Source organism: Charadrius vociferus, unplaced genomic scaffold (assembly GCF_000708025.1).
Source record: "Charadrius vociferus isolate BGI_N301 unplaced genomic scaffold, ASM70802v2 scaffold461, whole genome shotgun sequence".
In the NCBI taxonomy this organism is placed as follows: Eukaryota; Metazoa; Chordata; class Aves; order Charadriiformes; family Charadriidae; genus Charadrius; species Charadrius vociferus.
In genome coordinates, this window is record NW_009647020.1 from 201,152 (window position 1) to 212,412 (window position 11,261).

The following is an 11,261-nucleotide window of genomic DNA, read 5'->3' on the forward strand; positions in this document are numbered from 1 at the left end:
CTGCTGACGCAGTAACACTGCACTCGTCGCTGCAGCGGGGTGCGTCCGAGGACTAACGACAGCAACGCCTTCATCCGCGTTAAAATCTACCACAGGCCCTGGGTTCTGTAAGCCCTGAGCCCACACACTGCAGTCTGAAGACACTGCAAGCCATCGCTAGGGAATCAGATCTGCTTTTCCTAGGAAGCTGCCCACAGATATAAATAGAGCTGCTAATGGGGGTGGAGATGGGTTTGACTTTGGACTCCACTCCGAGATCTTGTGTTTCCTCCTTGCCACAGGTAGAGCAACTCAACACCCCGTGACAGGCTGCGTGCCTGCAATTACGCCTCTCAGTCACGTCTCTGTACCAGCGGAGCATCAAAAGGTGAGCAAACCCAAACCAATTCAGGCTACCTGGCAACAATCAGGGTCAGGGCTTGAATTTGGGAGGAGGGGGGAGCACTAGCAAGGAGGGAGAGATGCTGTACCAGTTCAAGTCTCCTGCCGAGATACGAATGTCAGACCTGGGCCAGAGCTCCACTAAAATTTTGCGCCAGAGCAAATACAACACAGCCCCCAGCCTAGGGATAGAGCAGACAGAAGCCAGCACTGACAAGGCTGTATCAGTGTTTACTCACGCCAGCTCTGTGGTAACACGTGCTCTTACCACAACAGCTGGATCAGAAACCCACCACCAGCACCAGGATGGAGGAGCTTTCACTCGGAGGCAGCACGCGAGCTTGGGAAGAGGGTCAGGAGACTCAGCAGACTCTCCCCGCAGGAGGGGGAGCGACCGACACGTTAGGCAGAGAGACTTGAGGTTAGAGGCAGCAGTGAGATCCGTACCACTGGCACAGACAGGAGGGGGAAACCGGGGCCGGAGTTTCAAAGAAAGCAGGGGGAAGCACTGCGGCGCACCCTGCCCAGCCCCACACCACCCCAGGCAGCATCCCTCCGCTCCAGCCCACGCCGACCCCGCTCGCTCGCCGCAGGGAGACAGTCAGCTGCGCCCCAAAGGGCGTCCCTCCCCACGCGCGGTGCCCTCCCAGGGGGTCCCGCTATGCGCTGGAGGGACACCGGGCTAGGGCAGCGCTGTCGTATCCCCCCAGTACAGCCCGGACTGCCGCTCGCAGGCAGCGCCTGGGAAAAGGGGAGGCATTAACTGCACCCACCGCCAGTCACAGGCAGGGGCAGAACCACCAAGATTAAATACTCTCCCAGAGGCTCAGGAGGTGAAAAAATGATGCCCAAAATCCAGCTTCCGTAACAGAAAAACAGCCCCTGTCCGAGGAAGGGCAGGGAGCTGAACCAGACCCCTTCCCTGCACACCCGCACTCACCGAGATGACCCGATCTCCTACGTGCAGGATCCCGTCCCGATGGGCTGCACCACCCTCTGCAATCCGTGAGATAAAGATCCCCTGAAACACAGTCAGAAGGGTCAGAGCAGCCTGTGCTTCCCCTCACCAGGGCTTGGCTTTCCAGAATCGCTCCTGGACACCAGGCAGGACTCAGCCCTTTCCCCTCGGCAGAGCCCTCCCCTGCCCGGGAACTTCCCGTTTGTTCCTCACTCCACACAAACCCTCTTCTGCTTCCAGAACCACCTGCAAAACCTCCAGCTGCAGCAAAGCCTTCATGTGGCCGAGAGCCCAGAGCATACGCCAAGAGGACAGCAGCAAGATTAAATGTCACAGGCAGGGATTGTGAGCCCCAGTCCCACCTCCTTCTCTCCTTCCCCGACTTAAGAGCAGATTCTGGCTCTCAGAGCCCGCCTGTCCCCAGCCCAGGGCCATGCCGCGCTGCTGCGTGCCCACGGGCGAGGAAGACCCCGCGCCGCTCCCACAGGCAGCGCCGAGACTCAGGGATCAAGCCCCTTCTTTCCCAGGGAACCATTACTGACCATGTCACCGGCCCGGTAGGGTGTGGAGCCTTTGCCACCAGCAATGCTGAAGCCCAGGCCCTTCTCGTTGCGCATGAGGCAGGTGGAGTATCTCTCGGTGGGAGGTGCCCCCTCGGGTCGCTCGGGGAAGCGTAGACCACCTCTCCTCTCACGAGGGCTGTAGTCATCCTCAGGGCGCAGCGGTGTGACAGTGATGGCGTTCTCCGGCTCTACCATCCGCTCCCGCAGAACCGTCATGGAGACGGAGCTTCCCGATCCACGCAGAGCTTCCACCGCCACGTGATGCTCCGCGCAGTGCAGGGACACGCCGTTCACCTGGGGACAGAGAGAGCCGGGCACATCCCTTACCTCGGCGCTGCCCCGGCACGGCACAGGAGGCTCCCGCAGCACGTGCTGCCTGTCCCAGGCCAGGGCAGCCCCCGCCGAGCGCAGTAAAGGCCTTTTCAGAGAGATTTTACCCCCACGGGGAGCTCCAGCGCCCCTATCACCTGTACCATCCCTGCAGGCAACAAACTGCCGGACAGATAACCCTCCCCCCGCACCACCTCCCCTGACAAATCTCAGTACAACGCAGGGCACACAGCTTCTTGCTCACCATCAAGGCCACCTACCTCCTCGGACCCAGAAACACCCATCTCCCTCCCCTCCACGCAAAAACCAGTACAGTACTTGCAGGGAGGACACCAGGTTCTGCAGCTCTCGGGGAAGCAACCCGATTCCCTCCGCTCTCGCTTCCCCGATTTCAGGAAAAAAAAAAAAAAAAAAAAAAAGTCCTAGCACATCAGAAAACTCAAGAAATGCAAAGAACCCACGAAGCCAAAGAATTTTCTTTTCGCAGCAGTTACCTCATGTCATATTAACACACACTTACAGGGAAAACTGGCTCTCAGCCAGAAAACCAGATGTTCAAATCTATTTCCTCCACTTCAGGGCATTTAAGGTTTCTTCCCATTGTGGCCTTCATCACCGAGCAAAGCTCTGTGTCCCTGCTCTAGGGGTGAAGAGGTGTTCCCTACAAGTCATAGCCGACGAGAACGGAACCCAAGCCTGACGTGCCTCAGCCACACGTTACTGTGGACACAATACGGTCTTTCAGAAGGAATATGACAAATCTGAGTTATGTTGTGAGGGCACATCCGCTTTTGCAGAAGGTATAAATGAATGGGCACGGTGGGAAGTGAATCAGAAGTGAAAAAAAAAATATAAATATTTCTTTTCCCAAAGCTGTAACTGAAGAGGGATCTACTTTACATTAAATAGTGGGGTGTTATGAATTTAACTGTTGGGAAAAGGAATAATCGTTTATCTCAACATTTTCAAGATCTGACTCCCTTTTGGAAGTCATTCTGCAGCAAAATGCAGTACGATCCATGCAACCCAAGGACGCTTGGTGACACTTCAGGCCCTAAACCATACAAGAGATGAGGCTAGGTCAAGCGCGTATTCTAATTCGTGGAATTATCAAGACGATCCTACGATAACTGCGAAAGTGAACAAGGTAACTTCTGAAACTCCAGGATCAAGGTTTTCTCATGAAGCAGTATTAAAAAAACCTTTAATTACAGAACCATATAGAATTTTATTTGACCTCTACCACGGCCAATGCCAGAGAAGTGGTGAGAAAGACTGAACATCTCAGGCAAGCGCCCGGGCCTCCGCTGCTGACGTGTAGGCTGCAGTGAGTAGGAGTGCGTGAGATACCCAGAGACACCAGATGGCACAAGCGCAGGCCGGCGCCCCACAGACGGACCACTTATTCCTCTCATCTCTCTCCAGCACCGTAGAGACGTCTACTCCCTCCATAACGCAATCAGTCCTTCCTCAAGTGCATCTCAATCCCGTATGATTAACTGCCTTTTTAAATAACTCGAAGACAGGCACGTAGAGCACATGGCTGGCTCCCCGGTTAAGAAGTTAGCTGACAAGGTCCACTTCTGCCCCGCGCGGGAGAGCGGGCTGGTCGGTCAGCCTCTTGGGGATGGGGGGCACACACTGCCGAGTACTTCTTCCCACCCGGCTCCCACAACACTTCAGCGCTGGGGGAGAGCGAACGCGGGAGCAAATTCTGCCTTTATAAAGCAGCAAAAGATTAATGGTAATGTTAATTAGACAACTAACTCTTTGAGCCAGGGGGATCGTGTTTCGCTCTCGCACAGCTCCTGATGCTTAATTTGTCCTACAAACTCATGTGATGCAAATAAATACCAAACCATACTCCTCCCTCCGCTCTCAAGTCATTAGAGGCACTGACTTCTTCACAGTAGCTCGGCTCTTACCTCCAGAAGCTTGTCCCCAACACGCACGCCTGCACGAGCCGCAGGACCCTCTTCTGACACACGGGAAATAAAGATGCCCTGGAAACAAAACTACTTGTTAGAAGAGGTGGAGCCCATTCCTCAACCCTCTAAAGCGTAACAAGACCGCTCCACCCCGTTCCGCTCAAGGGAAAAGAGAAATCCCTCGCCAATCCCCTGCCCTGGATGTAGAGACGGGACAGCCACATCACCCCATTCAGGAGCTGGTAGAAAGGGGAAAGAAATCCCATTGCAGGGCAACCCCACAGGCGACAAAGGGGAAAAGGGAACGATGCTTTCATCTTTTTCCAGTGGCATGAGAACATGAGGCAGCCGATGCCACCACGTGCGTGGAAGACAACACCGCGCTCTTTGCCTTGCGAGTCCTCTACATCAGGACACAGATGGGAAGAGCAGCTGTCCTGGTGGCCGCTCTCCGGGGTCAGGAGCAGGAAAGAACGAAGCGTTGTGCTCCAGGGGCAGGAGCGTGCTCAGCCCTACCGACCTCCCGCGCCGGGCTGGGGCGAGGGCTGCTCCCACCCTGCCCTGAAAGCCCAGCCCCAAAGCCGACACCGACGGACATCCAACCTCCCGCTACAGAGAACTAGTCCCTGGAAGCGGGTGTTTCACTAATTACAGAGTCCGGGGTCTTACCTCGTCGTCACCCTTATAGGGGGTGGAGCCCTTGCCCCCTGCGATGCTGATGCCCAGCCCCCCCGTCTGCCGCACGATAGTCAGCGTCAACTGGAAGCAGAACGGACACAGGTTACAGGTCAGCGCAGGGCGGGAGGACGCCCAAAGCATCTTGAAGAGCAAGGGACGACTACTTAAAGAATAAGCACGAGAGTGTAAATATATCCGCACGCGTCTGCTCACACCTGTGTCAGCTGTGGTATCCGTGCCTCAAAGGCACCAAAGTCACAGTACATTTAAACAAACGAACCCTTTTTCACAGTCCGGTCCTGAACCATACCTCCAGACCAAGAGTCAGTTTGCCTGTAATGAGCACATCGGAATGAGATGTCCACCACAAGTAAACTGAGCGGCAGTGGGATAAAGAAACAGGGACAGCGTTCACATCGCAGCCCGGCTCTACCACATGGCTCCCTTCGGGGTGCAATTCCATACAACCTCCGGGAGATTAAGGGTCACCCCAACGTAGCGTGCAGTAACAAGAATGGCACCTCTCCCAGAACACCCTGGACAGACACGGGGCTTTGCTCTGCGGGTGGAAATCAACGCCTGATTCCAGAAAAGCCATCTGCTTTGCCCAGCTGGCTCCTTCCTCTTCTCCCCTCGGCACAGGCGGGCTCAGGAGTGTGGTCGTGCAATCCACAAGTCTCTTCTCCTTCCTACCTCCCACCTCTCCACACCAAATTACGCCCACTTCCCACGGCAAAACTTTTGGTCAAACTTGAACTGGAACTGCTTCTATTCAGACACCAGCTTCCCGTGGCCCCAGTGGTGAGAAGGAAGACAGGGAGCACGTGGTAGGATACAGAGAGAGAGGAACGGGGTGGACAGGACTCTCTCGGGGATCTGTCAGGGCCAAGGGCCGAGGAGCTGGTGAGGTAAGTGACAGAAATGTACACAGACTGCTGGAGAGAACCAAATTTGCTGTCCTCCAGAGGTCACTTCTCTGGAAACAAAGTCCAGAACAGAGAGCGGCTGCTGCAGAGGTGTCTAGCTTCAACATCGGGTCCGCTTGCCCTACGTCGGGCCACGATGTGGGCAGCAAAAGAAGCGGGAGACTTCCTTTCCTTAACCCCCCCTTCAAACCCTCCTTCACTTCCTACGATGGCTGAAGCGACAGCCTGTGGGGCTTCACATGCTGCTAAGTTTAAACTAAGTTTAAAACAAAAGTTTAAACTAAATTTAAACCGAAACTATTTAAACTAAGTTTAAAACAAAAGTCTAAACTAAGTTTAAACTAAATTTAAACCGAAACCAAAAAACCACCACAGGAAATGCAGAACTAAAACGAGGTTCCGTGCCACGTCCTTCGGTGCCCAGTCAACAGCGTAGCAGAAAGCCGCTGGGATCGTCACAAGGAAACCCCTGATCCTAGAGAGACGGTAAGTACACGGTCCCTGGTGCGAGAGACGCACAGACTGAGTAAAATCCAAGTACTGGAAGGCGAGGATTATTCGGGTGAGGCAGAGAAACGTGGTAGTCACGAGAGAGCGTTGCATGCCATTGATAGCGCACCTTAAAACCAGTTATAGACCAGACTAATGCTTCCTGTGTGAAGAAGTCCATTAGGATCTAACTACAAAGAGCGCTTTTTTTTTCTTCCAGTCTCACTGGGTTTTAGTAACGCTGTAAAAACTTGTATTTATATTCAACACACACACTTGTAAAGATGATGGGAAAGCAGGTCTGCAGACAAGGACTAGAGAGTATTCTAATAACGGGATCCATGTATCTCCAAGTAAGACGGCTGATGGTTTTGCTCAGTGCCTGAATGAATAGGACAGGATTGCTATTTTTGACGGTGAATGAGGAATATCCGATGTCACTGGTTCCAGAAAGTCACGTTCAGCTGCACAATCAGTGAGCTCACAATCAGCGAGCTGACTGTGGAAACTAACTGAAAGGACAAAACCCATGGATTTCACAAATTTGTAGAAAGCAGACTGAAAATATGGGGAAATTTGCCAGAAAAGTCAACTGGATTGAGGGTTAGTAACCCTACATCTATCAACATACACTGAAAAAGCAAACACCAGGGAGGAACCAGACCTAATTAAAGACACTGCCAGAACAACAGCAAACGGGCTCAAATTCAACATAAATATATCTGGGCTGCAAAGATTTCGAACTCCCACAGCAGATTAGTTTTCCCATAAAACCAGTGTGGTAAGAAACCCAACGGGTGAATGTTCGTTTGAGGTCTACGAAAAGAATAATTGACACGAATACGAACCAGAGAAAGAAGGAACCGGATCCAGTAGCCTATCACGGCCTTCCAGTTTTATATTCAATATTTCACATTACAGCCCAGGCACTGCTTTTTGCACTGAACCGGTAACTTATTTCTTCCCCAAAGCGCATCTGTCCTTAAGGCTGCTTCAGAGCTGCCTCGACTTCCACGACGCCTCCTCTGGACGCCCAGCGAGGAGCTGCCCGCGGCGCAGGGACAGCACGGCTTCCACCCCGGCCCCGGCCATCGCTCTTGCCAGTGACCGCCCGGGGTATTTTTCTCTTCTGGGATTTTTTCCCCCAGAACCGGGGATCCACCCGCCGCCCAGCAATAGTTCATCTCAGCAGTAACAACTGATCTGCAATATTCCCCAACCAGAAACAGGCGGCTCAGCCGAGGCGGGCTCCTTCCCTCGCAGAAAGGGCAAACCTTCCTCAAGCGGGCAACACATCCAGAGCTCGCCCTAGTTCCTCCCAGACAGAGAAGCTCCCGTGCCCTCCGTAGAAAAGTGCTACCGGGAAAAGAGAAAAGCGGGAAAATTGGAAAAGCTGCCACTTCAGCCCAGAGTTGTCGTCTCCCTGAAATCCCAGCGGAGAGTAGGGGGAAACCCATTTCCCGTGGATGGCACCGAAGCACAAGCCAAGGAAGCGGTTATACCTCCCTCTCCTCTACGCCCTTCGGTCCCACCGGTGTTTCTGCCTGTACGTCTCTGGGGAACGCGGTCAAACAAGGACCAATTCCATCTCAACCTGCTATCTTTTAACAGAGTCACTTGATCCTGCGAGATCTTCCAACTCGCGGCGAGTAAAAGTTTACCGTTCCGGAGAAAGGACGAGTCTTGCACACGTGGCCAGGCTTGCTCTTCAGCAGCAGCCAGGGATGCCCGAGCATTGTCCGACAGACCCGAAACACCGCCCGGTGCTGTGCCTTGCAACTGCTAAGGATTTCTGCAACTTGCCCTTGGCAGGGGCGCAGCGGACACAGAGGCAGCAAACCAGACGCTCAGAGGATTCAACTGCCAAAGCACAGAGCTGCTGCGCTTCAGAACCTGCTGAAAGACCACGTTGTTCCTCCAGACGCACTCACGGGAGTGGGGGTTTAAGGGCTTTATTTCCAGAAAGCCAGTTTCTGCACGCACAGGCATCTTTTTATAACTTGCTATACATCCGGAGGCGTATAAGTGTGTAATCCCTACGTGTACATCACTTGAAACTTGAACTGAGACCGGATTGTCAACAACGCCACAGAAAACGCAAAGATGCGATGAATACTTCTGATTCGTATTATACAGAAGCATGATGTGAAGGTGAAGCATCACGTGAAGGTGGTGAATCACACTTCACTCCAACAACAGCTGAAGAATCCGTTTAATATCATCAAGGAGGAATAACCATTTTAAAAGTCAAAAGGACTGGATAACTTGTACCCGAGAGTCCTAACAACTGGCTGAGATCGCGGATATGCTTATAGAGCGTTTATAAAACGCTGGAATCTTGAAACCCTGAAACAGCATTTACATTGTGCTGTTCAACAAAGAGATTACACAGGATGGTGCCTGTAACTAGCAGCTCGTCATCCAAGCACCACCTTCAGAAAAGTAACTGAAGAACGTGCACGCCTCTTACCAGGCACACAGAAACAGCACTTACGCCAAACAGCTGAATTTTATGAAAATTGGGTCTCTCAAAAACCAAACACGCCTCTATTTCGTTCTTTGACAAGACTCCAAACTTGGCTGATAAAGTAATAGTAAAGACCTAATAAGCAGACTTTGGCAAAACATGAAACTTGTTATCACAAGACACTCTTACTGACACCACGCTGCCGGTTTGAGGCGTGCATTCTACCAGCTACGAACCAGCAGAGGTCAAGCACTGGTATCACCCGTGAAGACCGAAGACGTAGGGTTCTGCCGAGGACTGCATCAGGCCTGACCTTATTCCAAATGGCCAACAGTAAAAGTGTCAATAGTTCCACGTGAGGGGAGGCTGGGAGCCTTCAAACGCGGGAGAGGGAGGGAGAAACATCTCTTCATCTTTTCGTGCCATTCATAACTTTATAGGAAATTATTATTCCGTGTTTGTAAAAACAAAGGAATTAGGGATACCCAATGAAATCGCAGCAGCAGGCTTAAAAAATGCTGTTTAATAGAAAGCACAAGTAAATTACGTAATTTATTACCACTAAATACTATGGAACTAAAATGTATAAGAGGGCGAATGGCATCCTGGGGTCCATCAAGAAGAGTGTGGCCAGCAGGTCAAGGGAGGTCATCCTCCCCCTCTGCTCTGCCCTGGTGAGGCCGCATCTGGAGTACTGCGTCCAGTTCTGGGCTCCCCAGTTCAAGAAAGACAGGGATCTGCTGGAGAGGGTCCAGCAAAGGGCAACGAAGACGATGAGGGGATTGGAACATCTCTCCTATGGAGAAAGGCTGAGGGTCTCTTTAGTCTAGAGAAAAGAAGATTGAGGGGGGATCTTATTAATACTTACAAATACTTAACGGGAGGATGCCAGGGGGATGGGAGTAGTCTTTTTTCAGTGGCGCCCAGTGATAGGACGAGGGGTAATGGGCATAAACTTGAACATAGGAAGTTCCATCTTAACATGAGAAGGAACTTCTTTACTTTGAGGGTAGTGGAGCACTGGCACAGGCTGCCCAGAGAGGTGGGGGAGTCTCCCACTCTCGAGACATTCAAAACCCGCCTGGACGCCGTCCTGTGCAACCTGTTGTAGGTGACCCTGCTCTGGCAGGGGGGTTGGACTAGATGATCTCCAGAGGTCCCTTCCAACCCTGACCATTCTGTGATTCTGTGAAAAGGGACTGGAGAGATCAGACAACTTCACAGACAGCAGCTCCACTGTGCCTACGGCAATGGATGAACAATCCAGAAATCCTGAACTACAGACCGCAAAGACCCGGGAAAATACCGGTGAAAAATAACCGTGTCTCCCTAAGGTCTGTGCTTCCTAATCCTTGAGGAAAGTCCCTCGCACCCACCGTCAGAGACGTCTTTACGCAGACAGCACGTTCAACTGCGCGTCCTTTTTCTGGGAACACCTCAACAGGAGAAGGGTACTGACACAGCACGCGGATGTACGGGACCCACAGCTCAGGAGTCGGCGGCGCTGACTCACCAGGTAAGATTAGAAGAGCTAAATCTGTCTGGCTTCAGCGAGCAATAACTGGCGAGGACAAGGGGACGGGCTGAAAATATCAGTGACCAAATGGAAGGTGGGAGATTACTGCATGAGCTGTTGAGAACTAAATTAAAAACCGGCAACGGAAAAAGGAACGTGAAGGAAAGATCCTGCCCCGGCCGCGGAGCAGCCTGCGGGGTACGAGCTGCGGATTTTCTGGCTCTGATGCCACTTCTTCCTCCATTCAGAGGGCTTTTTAGTAACCAAGGGAAGGGATACTTGCAAGGCAGAGAGGACGGGGTACAGATCAGAAGAGTCAAGCACTTTACTGCCTTGTTACTAAACACCTCTCCACCCAGCTCAGCACTAACCGCAGAGAGCGCCAAATACGAGGAGGTTGCCAGCCCCGGTGACGGGCAGCACCAGTAAGACCAGACAGGACAGACCACCTGCGATGGGAAACGCTCGGGAGCAGTCCTGCAGATCCCCTTCCCCAAAGAGACACCAAAACAGTGAACGACATTTTATTAAGTGAGGATGAAAAAAGGATGCTTTTTTTTTTTTTTTTAAGTATTAAATATGGCTACTGTTGAACCCTAAATTGAAAACTACGTTCTTACAGACCGATTAATCTTGATATGAAGATATATGGATACAAATACGTAGCTATCGTATAGATATGAATCACCTATCGTGGTATATATGAGCGCCTATACAGAGATCTAATTTCATCTTGATACAAGAAAAAAATGTTTACAGTGAGAACAATCATTCACTGGAACAGCCTCCCCAGTGACGTGGCAGAGAGGGGGTGCTCGATAATCTCACCTAGGCTCGCTTTCGGGGAATCACCCAATGGTTTGGGTTGAAGGGACCTTCAAAGGCCATCGAGTCCAACCCTCCCCCCTGGGCAGAGACATCTTCAACTACATCAGGTTGCACCGAGCCCCTTCCAACCTGGCCTTGAACACCTCCAGGGATGGGGCAGCCACAGCTTCTCTGGGCAAACACCCCCCGAGTGCCAC

General features: G+C 52.2%; 1 protein-coding gene across 1 annotated transcript in view; it reads right to left on the bottom strand.

The window, feature by feature from the left end:
- Positions 1-11,261, bottom strand: part of SCRIB (scribbled planar cell polarity protein) — a 99,740-nt gene that overhangs the window by 60,679 nt on the left and 27,800 nt on the right. The window contains exons 18-21 of the mRNA XM_009895485.1: positions 4,830-4,919; positions 4,158-4,235; positions 1,882-2,196; positions 1,322-1,402 (exon numbers count right to left, since the gene is read on the bottom strand). Coding sequence (XP_009893787.1) covers positions 1,322-1,402; positions 1,882-2,196; positions 4,158-4,235; positions 4,830-4,919 — 564 coding nt within the window. The remainder of the gene's footprint in view (positions 1-1,321; positions 1,403-1,881; positions 2,197-4,157; positions 4,236-4,829; positions 4,920-11,261) is intronic.